This window comes from Nicotiana sylvestris, chromosome 1 (genome assembly GCF_000393655.2).
Source record: "Nicotiana sylvestris chromosome 1, ASM39365v2, whole genome shotgun sequence".
Taxonomy (NCBI): Eukaryota; Viridiplantae; Streptophyta; class Magnoliopsida; order Solanales; family Solanaceae; genus Nicotiana; species Nicotiana sylvestris.
In genome coordinates, this window is record NC_091057.1 from 43,762,127 (window position 1) to 43,779,877 (window position 17,751).

The 17,751-nt window shown below is 34.6% G+C and overlaps 1 protein-coding gene across 1 annotated transcript; it reads left to right on the forward strand.

Annotated features, from left to right (window-relative positions):
- The first annotated feature begins 10,799 nt into the window (after positions 1-10,799).
- On the forward strand, positions 10,800-12,855 carry LOC104235351 (suppressor protein SRP40-like). The gene has a single exon (XM_009789088.2). The coding sequence runs from the start codon at positions 11,082-11,084 to the stop codon at positions 12,309-12,311; it is 1,230 nt and encodes a 409-aa protein (XP_009787390.1). The 5' UTR covers positions 10,800-11,081; the 3' UTR covers positions 12,312-12,855.
- The last annotated feature ends 4,896 nt before the right edge of the window (positions 12,856-17,751 follow it).

Here is a 17,751-nt window from a genome sequence, read left to right on the forward strand (position 1 = left end):
GATCCTAGCCTCGTCACTACCTCGCCGGGGTTAGGCCAGACACTTACCAGCACATGGGGTCGGTTGTGTTGATACTACGCTCTGTGCTCTTTTGCACAGATCCAGATTTTGCACATCAGCAGTAGCGCGGGAGCCAACCTTCAGTCCAGTGAGACACTGAGGTAGCCTTGCAGGCGTTCGCAAGCCCGGCGTCTCCTCTATCTTTCATTTCCGTCTGTTATCTCATATATTCGAGACAAACAATTTATATTTTCTTTCAAACGGTTGTATTTAGCACTCTTAGAAGTTCGTGAGTAATGTGATACCAGTTCTTAGGTAGAGGCATATGTTGATTCTCGCATTATTGTTCAGTTTTCTTTAAACTTATGTCTTCCGCTTATTTATTTAATTCCATTACTTTCATGTTATCGCTGATAATTGTTAAAAGAAGTAATTGTTAATGAAGTAAGCAGTTAAGGATTGGCTTGCCTAGCTCTCATTAGTAGGCGCCATCAAGACTCCCGAGGGTGGGAAATCCGGGTCGTGACAAAGGATAACAAAATACTAACTTTAGGAACTGGTCCATAGTAGCGTTTAACTTTGTTCTTCAAGCTCGTGAGAATTAATTTCTCTGTTGTGCAAAAGGCATGAATGAGAAACAGAAGTGTTCAAGTGATGTTTTGATATAAACTCATTGTTGATACACCTTGATGACATCACCTGAAATGATGCAAGTACTTTAGTTGGTCAAGGAATAAGTGGGCACTGGAAATAGAGCAGTGCAGGTAAAAACAGTATAGGCAGCCACGTCGCTTCCAGCTGTATCCCATTGACTTCGTACTGTTGTGAGGGAACAACAAGGGTATCGGGTCCTTGTTTGGTTCTGTATCCCCCAAAGCTATGGCAGTTCACATTGAGATGGAATCCATTAACTTGCAGTGTAGCCCAAGTGTGTCAGGTTCCCTATCTGGTTCTTGACAAAGTTTGTTAGATCATCAAAACATAAGTCAAAGACATTGAAAACCTATCAAGGCAGTAGAGGGAGAGGTGCATACCTCTCCGAGTCTAGCTCATATGTCCCATCTAGGGAAGTGTCAAATGGCAACTCAGGCCCTATTCAGGAGTAGCCGACTGCACAGTCGAGGCCCAGGAGAGGTAATAGCTTAGGAACGTGTCGTCTTCATCTTACAACACTTTTGAGGGATTAGAGAGTGCTAGTCAAGCTTCAGATCCATCTGCTACACCGGTTCCTGAGGCACAAGTTTTTGCAACAGTTCATGATATCCCTGATAATGGCAGAGAGGGAGATGCTACAACTACCGGCCTTGAAAGATTAGGGAAGAAAGAGGTTTGGGAGGATAGCTTTGTGATCTTGGCTGCCTTCACCAGCTTTCATATATAGTGGCCAGTGAGGTCGCTAACTCTTGAGCGACAGTTTCTGTTGAAGGATTTGGAGAGGTACAACCCAGCTATATTGAGACAGTTCCGGGAATGAAATGGGTGGATGTGGTTCACCCAGAGTGTAGTGGATGCCAAAGAATACCTCGTCCGTAAATTCTACACCAATGTGGCTCATATAAAGAAAGAGACAAAGGTGACCAAAGTGTGGTTCACCCAGAGTGTAATGGATGCCAAGGAATACCTCATCCGTAAATTCTACACCAATGTGGCTCATGTAAAGAAAGAGACAAAGGTGACCAAAGTGCGCAACCTCAAGGTATGGTTTGATCAGTATACACTAAATGCATATTTGGGCTTTGAGGATGTTGAGCGGAAGGAGAATTTGGAGAAGTGCGCACTGGGGGACGAAGTCCGACCTTGGTTACTTGAGATTCTAGCACCACCAGGGCCACCACCACCATGGATTGCCGCTAGGGTTCTCATTCAGTGGAACACTTTGAGTTTTGAGGCAAAGAGGTGGAAAACATTTGTTTGCAGCAGGTTGGATCCAAGCCAGAACGAGACTCACCTTCCCATCCCTCGGGCAGTGCTTGGGGCTTCCATCATAGCCAGTTACCCAATCAATGTGGGTGTTATGATGTCGGCCAATATCTCAGTGATAGCACGGCAAGATAGCTCATCCTAGCCTTATCTCAATACTATTACATACTATCTCACCAATGCAAAGGTAGAGCCGAGGGATTTTGACACAAAGGTGAAGCCGAAAAAGCCTTTTGATTGGTACTCACTGATGGATGCGAGCAACCCAAAAAAGAAAGTTCAGCCTCTTACTACCATAGGCCAGTTTGATGAGCCAGCATTGGTAGTTTCTAAGATACTTGATGTTCCATCCACTTCGGCTGAGCCTTCCTCCAGTGTCACAACTATGTCTCCGCCATAATCCATAGCCCCTACTACAACTCCTGTCACAGCTCCCACCACATCTCTAAGGCTAGTGCCCATGCCTACTGCCCCACTATATGCGCTACGGTCTCCCAGACATTGGCGAGTCTCAACAACTAGATGTAGACAGCTACTGCAAAGTTGTCTAACTTGTCCAGTACCGTTGTAGTGAAGTCCACTTCTCAGGTACCTCAGGCTTCTTCTACCATTAATGAGACATTGAAGAGGATTCTGGAGAACTAGAAGACTATCATGGACTCCTTAGTACAGCATGGGTCAGTTATTAAAGAGCTGGGAAAAGAAGTAAAGAAGATGAGGAAGTCCCATGCCAGCAAGAAATTAGTGGATAAGCTCCGGAGGGAGGTAAACAAAATTGCTACAGCCGAAAACCTTCCTTTCGATATGTTACTTGACCCGCACCTGTCTGCCCCAGATCCTTCACCACCATCTGCACCGGTAGCACCAGCTGGCCAGTTTGATGAGCCAGACCTAGCTGCTGACACTGCTGAGGTAGTGCATAAGATGTTCGCCAACCCAGATACGCCAAGACTTGAGGATGATGAGATTCAGTTGGCCGATCCTGAGGGCGATGACATTGCTGGGGACACTGAGATGTCCAAGGATTCATAGGGAGATTTCTTCACCCACTCCTCATTTACTCTTATTTTGCTAAGCATTGGGGACACTGCTAATTTTTATTCAGGAGGGGGAGGGGGTGGAGTTTATTTGACACATTGGTATACTTTGATACATTTAGTCTGTAATAATTTGATGATACCTTTTCTTCTTATTTGTATTTATCTATTTTTTCTCTCTCTTATTATGTATATTCGTTCTATCTTTAATTGTTTTTGCTCATTAGCTTCTTTATCTTTGTTTTTGCTTATTAGTTTCTTTATATTTTCTATACTAGTTCATGTTTTGTTAATTAGTTTCTTTTTATGATTTAGTAGATAAAAAGCCTTTGGTTTTCTTAACGCCACGGCTCTTTCCAAAGGTAGTTATTGTGTGAACCGGGTGACTCGTCCCAACGATGGATGGCGTGGCAACTTTCTTAAGGGAATGAGTCCGTTTTTGTGTTTAGGTAATAATAGTAGTAGTAATGAATAAAAAAGAACTAATTAAGTCATGCTCGAAGAGTCAACCATGCTTCACTTGGCACCAACACATTTAATTACGTGTTTATGGTTAGAGACAAGATTATTAAATAAATAGCTCCAGTTAGTGACTTTGTGACTCTTGAGTTGACTTTGGCAACCATCGAGTGGTTTAATTGGATCATAGTGATCTTTAAACTTGAATGTGGTCATTGTGGGCCCTCGAATCTATCCTCTTTTATAATCTAGTTGTGTGAGGGATGAGATAAATTATTGCTAGTCCAAGTATCTGCACGAAGGGTCTAGAACTTGCCCCGAATGTGTTTCAAGGCAAAATCCTAAGTTTTGCTTGGTTTGAGAAGTGATTGTAGACTTTTCTGGCCCGTTTGAGCATTCTATTGCCAACCAATATCGTTATCCCTAGTCAAACCCTTTGAGCCTCTAGCATTTCTCATTTGATAACCATGTTACAATCCTTTACCCATTTTGTTGTGATCCTCTCTTAGCACCCGGACTTTTCTTAACACTCTTGTGAAACAAGTGGCTTAAAACATAAGTTTGTGGGAGAGATGAGAAATTTGAAAAAAAATGTATCAAAGCACAAAAAGAGAAAAGAAATGATCTCTATGAAAAAAGAAGGCAAAATAAGAAAAGAACAAAAAGAAAAATGCAAAAAGTGGATAAATAGAAGGGTTGATGGATTCAAAAAGAGGTAGTGCTCCCAAGCATTGAGAAAAATCAAAAAGGGAGAAAAAAAATGAAATTAACAAGAAAGAGCGATGTTAAGTCTCTCTAGTCCGCAATGAAAAGAAAGTGCCTATGAGAATTAGCAATTGTGAGCCAAAAAAATAAAGTGTGGAGTGCTTAAATAAAGGTGTAACCACTTGTCCATATGGTATCCTACCCTAATCCAAAAGTTTTCGTTACATCCCAAAAGAAATCCGACTTGATTTCAAACCGAGTGAGCTTATATTAGTTGCGATCTACATGAGGGGCAAGCCTATGGTACTTGAAGCCGTACTTGTGACATTCTCTTGTGAGAGATGAGTGAACCTTTCGTGAATTCTAAGATTGAATGGAAATTTCTTAAGTAAGCTTGGCAAATTAAAAGTAGAGGAGGAAGAGTTTGGAGTCCACCATGACCTACATGATAGAACAAGAGTCTTTGATGAGTAAAGTCAATTCTTGAAGATCAAATATCACATTAGAACTATATGTGCATGAATATTTTACTTGTCATCTTGTTGATAATGCATGAGTAGTGTGGGTAATTGTTGGTCCCAACTGACGTGTGAATGGATCAACTTTGACTCGCTGAAATGACCCTTCACTCTAGGAGGTAGGAACTAATTTATTTACTTGAGGACAGGCAAAGATTTAAGCTTGGGGGAGTTAATAAGTGAGAGTTTTGACTACTTATTAGCACCTTTTTGCTTTTATTTTAGTCCAATAGTATTGAATTATGTTCCCAAAACTAACGATAATATGCAAATTGCAGGAATGATGGAAGTTTGGTTTCCCATGATGAAATTCAACTCAAAAAGGAATGTTCTGAATCACAAGGCAATAAAGGGCGCAGAATCAAAGAAGTGCGGTCCGCAGAAGAAAGTATGCATCACAAAATCCTATCTGCGGCTGCAAACCAAGTAAAAACACCCAACAGAACTTTGGCCAATGCGCGGATTGCACATGATTGTGTGGCCGCAGAACAGGATTTTCACTGACAAAAGATTTCAAGTTCAGAGAATGTGCAAAAGACCAAGTCCTGACACCTTGCTAAAGTGCGGACCGCACAAAAACTATGCAACCACAGAAGATACTTTGCAGCCGCAATCCAGAAATGTGCAGCTGCAGAATCCTAGTGCCTGCCAACTAAAGAAATCTGCAGACCGCACATGGAACTATGCGGCTGCAGAACGTCCCGAGGGGCATTTTTATCAGCGAATTTTGGGCCACTATAAATAGATGAGTATCATATTTTTAGGTCAAGTTTTAGAAGTTTGAGCTGCTGTAGCCATTACATTTTTCCATTTAGGAAGTTTTTGACTATTTTAGTGTTTAACATTATATTTTATTATTTTAATTTTTTATTATGAGTTTAATTAGATTTTCTTTTTTATTTTCTTCAATTCCCACTATGAGTAGCTAGATTTTTACTAGGATTATGATCCAACCCTAGTGTATAAACCTTATGTGTATTTAATTTAATGCTTGTTTATGATTGAGTGTTGATTATTTAGCTTAGTTCATGCTTCAATTTTATAATTAATTGTTGCAAACATTGATTCATGCCTTTTTGACTTAGTCTCTACTTGAGAAAGAGGGACCTAGTCTAGGATAACTTGGCTAACAAGTAATTGGGTTAATTTGGAGTTTGATTAGCCTAATTAAAGGGTTCAAACTAGAGATAGTAAGAACTCTACTTGAGCTTATATCAACTATTTTGTTTGATACCCATTTGGACTTGAGAAATCCAAATTACACAAAATCACTCTTTGACCAAGAGGTATTGAGTGGATAACATAGAGTTGAAAGCTATAATACACCCCAATCAACAAAATGAGTATTAACGTCTTTAGCCCATTAGGTAAATACCTAGGTTATGGTCACATCCCTAGGCTTTTTAACTATTTGGATAAACATAAAAAATAATCGTTCATTTCTAGTTTCTTTTCCTTAGCTTACAATTGTTAGAGTAATAATAAAAGTAGAAATCAAAACTTTTTGTGGAAGTGCAAATTTTAGATAATTCATTCGCTTTCTTTAAGTGTATACTCATAACACCCCTTATAACTCCTTATGGATTAGACCCCAACTCATAGTTGGGTAAATTATATTGCATACGACCGTATCATATCTCTTATCGAGGTGTGTTGTGAATGTCATCAATGTCTGAAAACTATGTTTACACTGCATCTCACAGGCAGTAGATTGATGAAGAAAATGTATTTTAAACCTAGACAAAGCATCAACAACAGTAGAGGAATCACAGAATAAAGAAATGATATCAGAATGTATAGTAGCATGAATCCAAGTAATAATAAGACGATCAACCTTATGCCACTTATGCATATTCATGATTGATTTGCTTAACAGATAATGAACCCTCAGTAACAGGTAGAAATTGTGAAGGTGTCATATTAGAACCATCAATATGGCCAAAGAGATCATACATCTCCAACACCGGTTGAAATAAGTGAGTCCATTTCAAATAATTAGTTTGGTGTAATATTTTGGGACCAAATCCTTTATATTAACAGAGAAAGGGATTGCAGATGCCATCATGTAAAAGCAGAAAAATGCTAATCCAAGAAGAATCATGTTGCACCAAAAATAGAAGCACCAAAGCAAATTGGATATAATTGCAATAAATAGATTACCCAACTGATAACACCCAATCAATAACAATTAAATAATGGTAATACCTAAACTGAATTGATATAATCACTAGAGTTTGTTCACTATCAATGGTGACAAAAAGATTAAATGTAGATAGAGGAAAACCCACTTCAAAGTCAACGTGAATAAGCAAATATGATAAAGAATTAGAAGGAATTATTAAGAACCGAAACCGACGAAGTGCCCGTAGCAGCAGAAAACATAAAAGAACAGCAGCGGAGTAATGGGAAGACGAAGTCGCCAGAGAGAGAAACACCGGATGATGACCGAATTAATACTCAGGACCGCCTCTTGTATCTGATACCATGATAGAATTGGTACAAATACTGTGCTTACCCTAAACAGGGTAAGGGTTTTATATTTATAAGTTGTCCTCTGTACAAGAATATAAGCATATTTGTATAACTCTCTAATACAATATAAATAAATACTGGTGTAAGAGTATAATACTAATTCTATTCTAATCTGTCAAGCTTCTTTTTGGCCAAAAATATTATTTTTTTTTGCCAAAAGCACTTTTGGCCAAAAAATGAGGTGTTTGGCCAAGCTTTTGGTAGAAAAAAAGTGTTTTTGAGGAGAAGCACAAACAGTTTTGGAGAAACAGAAAAAAATAGCTTCTCTCCAAAAGCACTTTTTTGAGAAACACTTTTGAGAAAAATACACTTAGAAGCAGTTTTTTAAAGCTTGGCCAAAACTAATTGCTGCTCAGAAGTGTTTTTCAAACTATTTAGTCAAACACAAACTGATTTTCACCAAAAATACTTTTGAGAAAAGCACTTTTAAAAAAAACACTTCTCAAAATAGGCTGCTTGGCCAGGCCATAACACTTATTGCCTTATTGACTTATTGCCTAGTCCTATAGCTGTATCAGTATTTCTTGGGAATTTGGACAAACAATTTGGCAGGTCTTAGATTCTCTCTCTTTAATTATCTTTTTTTTCTTCTTTTTCTGTTAAAGGTTGTCGTTGTTCCACATATATGTAGGTCTGGACACAAAATTGTAATCGATGTGTGCACACAAATAAATGGATTAATTATGCGCTCACCTATTATTAGTTTCTAAAAAACAAGAAATCTATAGTTTCTTGTTTCTTCAAATAATGTAAACGCCCCTCGCTGTACGTAATTCCAATAATTATTGCCCTTGACCTCTAGTTAAAAATTTTTTGGAATTCTTTTTTGGAATTTGATTTTAGAATATTTACTTCTCTGATTGTAGTATGAGGACTTACATTTGTGCGGTGAAGTTAGAATTGTACCTTATAATCAAATCCAAAAAGAGGCACAACTAAATTAGACTACATTATTTTATTTTCTCAGTCTATTTTTGTCTTTCCATTTTCTTTATCAGTATTTTCTTTTCTTTCTCTATTTATCTGCGATAATATGAATTTACGACTTGCTTTATTTTAATTTGACATATATATATATATATATATATATATATATATATATATATATATATTATTCCTTTAGTGGAATAAGTTAGTTTTCCATAATTATCACTGTAAACTACTGTTAGTAATTTGTATTCGAAAATATATTTAAAATAAAAAAAATGCTATAAAAGCAGAAATGCAGAAGAACAGAATTATTTCGAACCCACTGAATTCACAATATTTTCTTAAGGAACTTAATCCCCTCCTAGTGCCCGAGATTGTGGATTATTTTCTCCCAGGATAGAACGAATTACCCTTACTGGTATATCAGTACTTCAAACCCCAGTGACAACGAACTGCAAAAAATAATAGTAAATCACACTTACGGCTTTCATTTTTGTTAAAACAATGCAGAAAGAAGAAGGAGAAATCAGAATTTTCATAAGGAAAATATGAGAGAATGGTCTACTATTTATAGCCAACATGTTGGGTTTAAATGAAGAGGTGCAACTCGTAAGAAGGTCTGCCATGACTGTTCACGTAAAATAAAACGGAAATTCAAAATGGTGAGGAAAATTAATTTTTCGTTACAAATAATATTACGTTAAATATTAACAAATAAATTTGGTCCAAAAAATTAATCAATCAATCATTTGACCGAAGTCGAAGCTGAGCGCGCGATGACGATGACGTGATGCTTGCCTTCTTCTCAACTCTTTAAGAGCTAGAAGAAGTGCAATTGTATATACCCATCAGAAGTCTTTTCGTTCTCCAATATGGGACAATGTCCCTTTGTCAAAGAGGGAAAATCAAAATTTTATTTTTCCCTCAATTTCTCATTCATCCTCCTTTAAGCTCTAAGAAGCTTAAACCCAATAACTACTCCCCCATCTCGTATTATCAGTTGTGGTTACTAAAATAGTTGTCTCAAAGAAGTTCAAGATAAAATTGATTTTCTTTTACCGTTAGTAATAATTATTACTGAAAATGAAGATAACATATAAATAATATAAATATTCAATAAAGCTTAATGACATAATAAAAGTAAAATAATTCAATTTCACTGAGGGAGTATTTCATATTTGGATAAGATAACGTAACTGTGAAATTAACCACAATTTGAGGTGAAACTGAATATTTTAACAATTACCTCATTTATGCATCCACGACAACACATATTATATCAATTAAATAATAAAGATTAACGGCTAATTTTTTAGGATTGCAAGAAGTAACGTTGAAGCTAACACACTTAACCATGACAGAACCCAAGTCTCATTTAAACTTAGTTGGAATATTTGAGTATTCGGGGTGGACATCGGTCGGTTCGGTTCGATTATGAATATTATCGATTTAACATATCGATTATCGGTTTATAAATTTAATAAACGAACCGATAAAATATCGATTATCATGTATCGATTAATCAGTTATCGATCATTATTGGTTCGATTATGAATATATGCCCACCCCTATTGAGTACCTATAATAAATGAAGAATTAGTACCATGTACTGAAACATACACTCTATACCTCTCCACTCTCTACTTAAATGTAAGTATCAATTTAAGTTTGATATACCGATGATATTTTTGCATCATTTGAAAAATAAGGATAAATAGTAATTATATATTTTAAATAAAAATTACTACTTAATACTAAGAAAGTATGATAAAAATAATAAATTAGGAGTACCTATTATCACAAATTAAACTATATTATAATTTTTTTAATACCATCTGTATATATTTTTATAATTAAATCCTTTAGGGATAATTTAATTTGAAGCCAAGTTATGCTAGGATAAATTATCTATGTATCATTTCTTATTGACTATTTGGGTATATTATATTAATTCTAAGATTGTCAATTTTACCATATGCTAGGACAAATTATTGAATATTTGGTATGTTATATTATTTCTTATACCATGTACTTTATCCTGGAATTATTATTCTACCATATGGCATATATAAGTTATTCTAATATTATTTTTAATCCTATAATTACTTATTCCAAGATTAATAACAAACAAGGAATAAGGCAGTACTAAACTTTTGTTCCAAGTTTATTTTTGCTTATTCATCATATCAAACGAGCCCTACGAGGGAGAATGATAATTAATTCAGAGATTAAATTTGAGATGAGTTTATCCTCCATTCAATTAGGATAAAATCACGATATAATTATTTATTTCGGGGTTGTAGCGTTATTTTATATCGATAAAAAAGTAGGATAACAATCCCGATATAACTAATCAAGTGGAATATTAGTAACTTGTTTTGCAACGTAAATAGTCATTAGGGGTCGCTTGGTTTGAAAAGAAGTTATCCTAGAATTAATTATCGGTAAATTAGTTATTTCACTTTTATATAAGCATAAAAAATATTACAATTTCAGGATAATTAATTTTTAATTATACCTTACTTTTATCAACCAAACTTAAAATAAACTCTTTTTAAAATTATTTCTACCAAGTAGCCCTTAGTGATATATCTGCACACAGAGACATGTATAACAGCTTAGGGGTACCTCTTGTCTTGTTTATCAGTTTTAATTATATCAGTTAGTCAGATCTCCACGTGCTCCTGGGGACTACCATCTCTCCTTACTTCAATGCCATAATTTCTCTTATATTTTCTTTGAATGGTTTTCATTTTCATTTACACCACCTTTGACCATTTTGCAACTACTTCTTCTCCAGTTTCTCTCCATCTTTCCTTTTCCTACACTAGTTTAATCCTTTCCTCATTGCTAAGTTAAGCTCCAGTAGTGGCTTTCAACTCTCCAAATTGTTTGCAACAACATCAATAAGTTAATGAGTAGATAATAGAGCAGATATACAGTGTATTTTTCAAGATTTTATCTTTTTTCAGTTTCAGAAATGGTAATGGAAGGGATTCAAGAAGATATGGGTGATGGAAATATGATATGTACAAATCATCCTTACAAAAACAATACCCCAGGTGGGATCTGTGCCTTTTGCCTTCAAGAAAAACTTGGTAAACTTGTTTCTTCCTCTTTTCCTTCTGCTATTTTCCCTTCTTCTTCTACCCCTTCTTTTAGATCTGATTTTGGCACCACTTCCTCAACTTTACCAGTACTCCAAACAAACAATATCCAAACTAATATCCAAACAAGTGTTTGTAACAACTTTAATCATTATAACACAATGAGGAAATCAAGAATGCCTTTTCTGTTGAGTACTCAAAATAGGAGGAAAAATAAGAAGAAAGATGGTAGTAGTAATAGCAGTATCGTTGCTACTACTTCAGCTTCAGCTTCAAATGTTGGCATTTCTATGAAGAGAAGCAAGTCTACTACAACCCCAAGAAACCATATGCATTTCTTGGATAATGCCGATGAAGCTGAAGAAGACTATACTCCACATAGAAAAAGGTTCTGGTCATTTCTTTACTACTCTTCTTCTAAACATTCATCTTCTTCCATTTCCAAGAAAACTGAAAAAACTATTAAAGATATGAGCTTTGCTTCATCATCTTCAGTTGGGGCATCTGTGCATGGTTCAATGAGTAGGTCAAGGGAAAAAAAGAAAGAAGAGTTTATAGTAGTGGAGGAAAATGAGAGTCCAAATGAGGCTGCATTTGATAGAAAAGTATCTAGATCTAGATCTGTTGGTTGTGGAAGTAGAAGTTTTTCAGGTGATTTCTTTGAGAGGATTTCAACTGGTTTTGGTGATTGTACTTTAAGAAGAGTTGAGTCTCAAAGAGAAGGAAAGTCTAAAGTTTCATCAGTTCATAATCATAGAAGCAATGGTAGTTCAACATCAGGTCAAGATTGTATTAAAGAAAGAGTGAGATGTGGAGGTTTATTTAGTGGTTTTATGATTACTTCATCTTCATCTTCTTCTTCATCTTCATCTCATTGGGTTTCATCTGAGGAAAATGTGAATGGGAAATCAAGCATAGCTCCTGCATCTGTGGGACATCAGCTTGTACATGGAAGGAATAAGAGTTGGGGATGGGCATTTGCTAGTCCAATGAGAGCTTTCAGTAGTAAGACATCATCATCAAATGGGAAAACAGATGCCTCAAATAAGAATGCTACTCCAAATTTAGCAGCTATTCCTTCTTTGTTGACTGCAAGAGGCTAAAAAGGGGCTCTTTCTTTTTCCTATTTTATTACTTTACTTAAGTCTAACTAGCTGAATGGAAGTCTTGACGCAACTAGTAATGTTGATGTGTTGTGTAAACAACCTGTTGCAGAAATGTCGGGTACAATAGACCTTTATGGTCCGACTCTTCCCGAACGCCGAGCATAACGGGAGCTCAATGCACAGGACTGCCTTAAAGTCTAATTAGCTACTGATACTACAGAAATTTTTCTTGTTTAAAACTCTGTTTATTTAACAGGTGTGATATGTGCTTATCTCCTTTTTGGAACTACCTCTTTTTCTCTTGCTATTGAGGTTGATGTTGTTTTTTTGTTAAGGATTCCAGTGTCAATTATTTTTGCTTTTGTTGAAGCTTTAGTGGGCAGTAGGGTAAATAGGAAACCACTTCTTTATGTGTATTGTAAAATTGAAATAATTGGTTGAATAAAAATGCAGTGTAGTTTTTCAGGAGGTAGAGTTGGTAATTTACAAAATGATGAGTGTGTACTTCCTTTGATCTGTTATTGGAAAGTATTTTCAAGGAGTGGTCCAATCCAATCATGTACTATATGTTTGTTGTTCATTGCAAATTGCTTAATAGGAAACTTTATAAATGGGAAAAATTGTTATTTTTGTTGTTGCTATGTTAGCCTCAAAGGTGGTATGATGATGTTATAATATATGGCCAATAATTTGCTATTATTGAATTCTGCTGTTCAATTGGGTCATAATCTTGTGGTAGTGTAGCATCTTAAGTTAGCAAAATATCTATGGTTGGAATTCTGATTTTGGTAGAGTTTTAATTTATATGCAGAGTTGGGATTAAACAAAAGACATTTTAGAGAAGCTTGTAAATTAGAGATCAAATATGGCTTATCCCTTATAATTTTCAGTCAACATGTAACCTCAATGCCTTTCAATGTGTAAATTAAAACAAAGTTTATATGAGGGTACAAATATAATTTTTTATTTTATCTTGTGGTTAGCAAAATAGAAAAGAAAATCCAAATAACTTCAGCTTGCTGCATGTGTGCAAAGAGCAATTTTAGGATCTTGATGTAGATAGGTGGAGTGAACCCTAACTTTAATGCATGGCTTTTGTAGTAGAAACTTTTGTGTAAAATCACAATCTATAGATATTTGAATTATGTATATATATATTGTGGAACCCTTTTTCCCCCAAGATGTCTCCATGTAGGAGTCTCACTAGTTTAAATGTTACCTTTTTAGCTGGCCAAAAGCCCCAAAAATCCATAAATAATGAGTTGCTAAGTATCATGTCACTAGCTTCTCATGTGCAAGGATTCATAGACACATCTAATCATTGTTAAAATAAAAGGGTGTTGAGAATTATTGAAAAGGAAAGGTTTTAGAATCAAAGACTCAAGCTTTTGAGTCAAAATACAAGCACATGTTTGGTAGATAGAACACATGCCAAAAGGTCTAAATCAAAGTGACAAATGAATAAAACATCAAAACATATACACTTTTATACTAATCTAGCCTTATTAGTATATAGTGTATAGTGTATAGTGTATAGTGTATGCATTCAATTAAGTATGTCTCTCTTCTCTCTGTCACTTGATAGAGAATCATTTTGGACTTAACTGTACAGTGTAGCCTTTCTCTTCTTTTTAAACTTTTTCTGCATCTTCGATCTATCATCAACTTGGCTTTTAAAAACTCTCAGTCCATCCAACTCACACCCATAAGAACATAGACAGATTTTGGATTCTGAAATTATATGAGAGAAGTGATCTTGGCTTGCTTTAAATAGGATGATTTCTTTTAAGGTGATGAGTTACTATTTGCTAATATAGTAAAGCAAACGTGAATTTTCGTCAACTTAGTAGGCGTTCGGACATAAAAATTATAATTTTTGAAAAAAATAATGTGGAATTTGAAATTATGTTTTTACATGCATTTCACTTGAAAAAATGTTCGCAGTTTGGTTAGTGGATAATTTTTTTTTGCAAAAGTGGCCAAAACTACTTTTTGGTTTTTGAAAAATTCATTTTCGAAAAAAATTCAAAGACTTGCAAAATTTCATGGACGAACACATTTTAAAAAAAAACCAACAAATTTTTTATGGACAAACAAGTTCTTAGTCAACGTCAATATTACTCCATTGTATAAAATTATAACTTTAAATTGATTCCATACCAGACCCATGAGCAGAAAGTTCCTCTAGCTCTTTGCCAATTAATCAACGTACACGAATATTTGTACGTGAAAAATTTCAAAATAAGAATAATGCTGAATATAATCACACTAACACTCTTAAACATAGCGAGCAGTTCTAAACAGGTTATTGAAAATGGCCTCTAAATTTTGATCTTGGAGTACTAAGGGTTTAGTGCTTGAATTTTGGACATAGATTATTGAAGTAATAATAGAAGAGGAGATAAGTGTAGAGGCATATATGATTGAAAAGGAGGACCCCAAATGCATAAAGACACTGGAAAAAAGGCTGTTGGAGAAAATAGTGATATTGTTGGAGCAGGACATGATATCTAATAAGCTCCACTCCAAAAAGGACCTGTACTTTGTAGCACCCACCAAAACTGTACATACAAAGACAAGACATCACTTGGTTAAACATTTTGGGGCCCTCCTTTAAGTGTTTTGTAGTGCTGTAGAATATGGAAAAAATTTCATAAGAAGCATTGAATGCAAACATCTTTCTGCCCTTCTTACCAATTTCACTGCCAAAAACCCAAAGATCTCTCTCTTTTAGCTGTAGGATATGGGGTAGACTTTAAGCCTTACACCTTCTTTAAGCCTTACACCATCTCAACCCTGACACCAAATTTCATACTAAAATAGTATAATACCAAATTTACTTTAACCATTACACTATTTTTTACACAAAAAAAGAATATTTCTTCTTTTTCTTCTATTTAAATTTTATTTTTTATTTCCTTCAAATAAATTCTATCTTTTTACTTGGAAAAGTCAAGTAACTCAAGAAATGAAGCTTCGAGACAAAAAGAATACAAAGAAGAAAATAATTTTTTATTGACGAACTTGAATTCCATTGACGAACCAAATCTTCGTGAATTTTTGCGACAAGAACAAAAACGAATAATCAATAAAAGAAATCAACAACCACAAGCACAACAATCTTCTACCCCGTTCTCTCAGTTTTTGGTAATTTTGGTGCACCTAAAAATGACATATATAGGGGATTACTAAACTTATGTTTTATGTTTTGTAATGTAATTTCAATTTTTATGTATCTTCCTTTGATGCACTTTAATCATAATGTATTTTTATTTTATGTATTGTTAATTTTCTTTTTCAAATTTTAGTTTTTACTTTTCAATTTTAACATCAGATATCTTATACTTGCATTTTTCATTTTTAAATAATGGTTATATTTCTTTTATACAATTATAATAATAATAAAATTAACTTATAATTTTATATAAATATAATATATACAAAAATTAATATATCAAAAATTATAAAGATCTTAATATAAAAATTAATTATATACACAATATATGATAAATTAAAAGTTCACAAAAATAAAAAGATAAATAAAATAATAATAAATCAAAATTGGTATTACTGAATAGTGTTGCACCAAATTTGGTGCAACACTATTCATACACTATAATGGTGTAAAATTTGGTGTTCCATTGGAGCAAAAAAACACTAAATTTTACATCAAATTTAAATTTGGTGCAAAAAATAATGCACCCATGGAGATGCCCTTAGGACCCCATTAACCACACTACAATGTTTTCTCAGCTTTTTCCTTTTTTTTTTCCTTCTTTTCTATATTTGATTATCAATGATTATGTAAAACAAGTTTTGATAGTGTAAATAACTTTATTTTAGTGACCAAGAAATTGCTATGGAGCCAATCTTTGGGCCAATTGTCGAAATTCGAGAATTATCGGCTTGCCCCTCTATACTTAAATATCAAAATTAGTATACTTGGCATAAGGTTCGAACCTGTGACATAAGATACAAGTGCCTTAACCTTTGCCAATTGGGCTAATTCCTGGGTGCGCAATATTTTTCTGTTATGTGAATCTTATGGAAATATGAAATATGATCTCTAGTGTTAGAAAACCTTATATCACTACTGGAAAATGGCAGAATTCCGACCGTCAAAACGGTCGAAAACCACGAATTTTCGACTACTTTCCTACCGAAATTGGTCGGTCGGAAAATAGTTGGTCGGAAATCAATTTCCGACCGAATCTGTCGGTGATTTCCGACCAAAGTTGTCGGAACGTTCAAAAGGCCAGACGACCAAATATTCTCAATTTTCCGACCAAAGTGGTCGGAATTTACCGACCGAATCGGTCGTAATAATATAAATATAAATAATTATTTATTTAAAATTAAATAATAAAAATATATAATTTCCGACTGAATCGGTCGGAAATTAATAATTAAAAAAATATATTTTATTTAATTTCTGACGGAATCCATCGAAAATGGCTAAATATTAATTATTTTTTAAAAAAATTTGGGATGCTGTCCGACTGTTTCCGTCGGAAATCAGTCGGAATTTTCTGTAAAGCTGGGCAGAATTCTGCCCAATTTTGAACTACACCACCTGTCAAACTATTATAATACAATAACACCAACAATACCAACCATTAACACATTCTAAACCAACAATACCAACCATTAACACAATCTAAACCAATAATACAAATCATTAGCACAACTTAAACCAACAATACCAACTATTAAACCTAACTATTTTGGGCATAAAAAATACAAATAGTAGCCCACATTTAATTTTAAAAATAAAATATAAAGTTGTCTCTCACAATCAAGTTTATCAATCAACTAAAACATCACACCTAAACTACTACACAATAGATTCAGTTTATTCATCCTCATCATCAGATAGATCATGTCCATGTTTTCTCATGACTTTTGCATCTTAACAAATGTTCCGAATTGAGAATAAGAAGAATTAGCTAAGAGTGGGTTTGAATGACCTATAGGTCGTCGACGTACTCCATGTCTGTAGATTCTGCCTTTGTTTATTCCACCCGTTGCCTCTGTCCACAATGAAGCTATATCATCAGGTATTGGTTGAGTTGAAGGAGGCTGAGTTTGTTGTCATTAGTCCACCCTTTTATGATAATCTTCCTGAAATGAAAACATAACTATTATGTAAAGAAACTAATATTAATAAATCATAAATAATAATGAAGTTAGTATTTTACATATGTGTCTGACCCACGCGTCTCCACCCAGTGTTCTCTTGTACCATCCTTCTTCTTTTTCTTATGCGTCTCCTCGAAGACCTCAGTGTGACTCATATCTCGCCCTTTTTTCCTTTTCCTTCATAACAAAAAGTATGAGTTAGACATTACAAACATAAAATTCTATATGTAAAACCAAGAAATTTTTTATAAGTAATTACCAATCTTAATTTATGGGCCGCAAAACTAATCGAACCTCG

Excerpts from the sequence above, each read along its gene's own strand:
- LOC104235351 (XM_009789088.2), top strand. The coding sequence starts at position 11,082 with ATGGTAATGGAAGGGATTCAAGAAGATATGGGTGATGGAAATATGATA.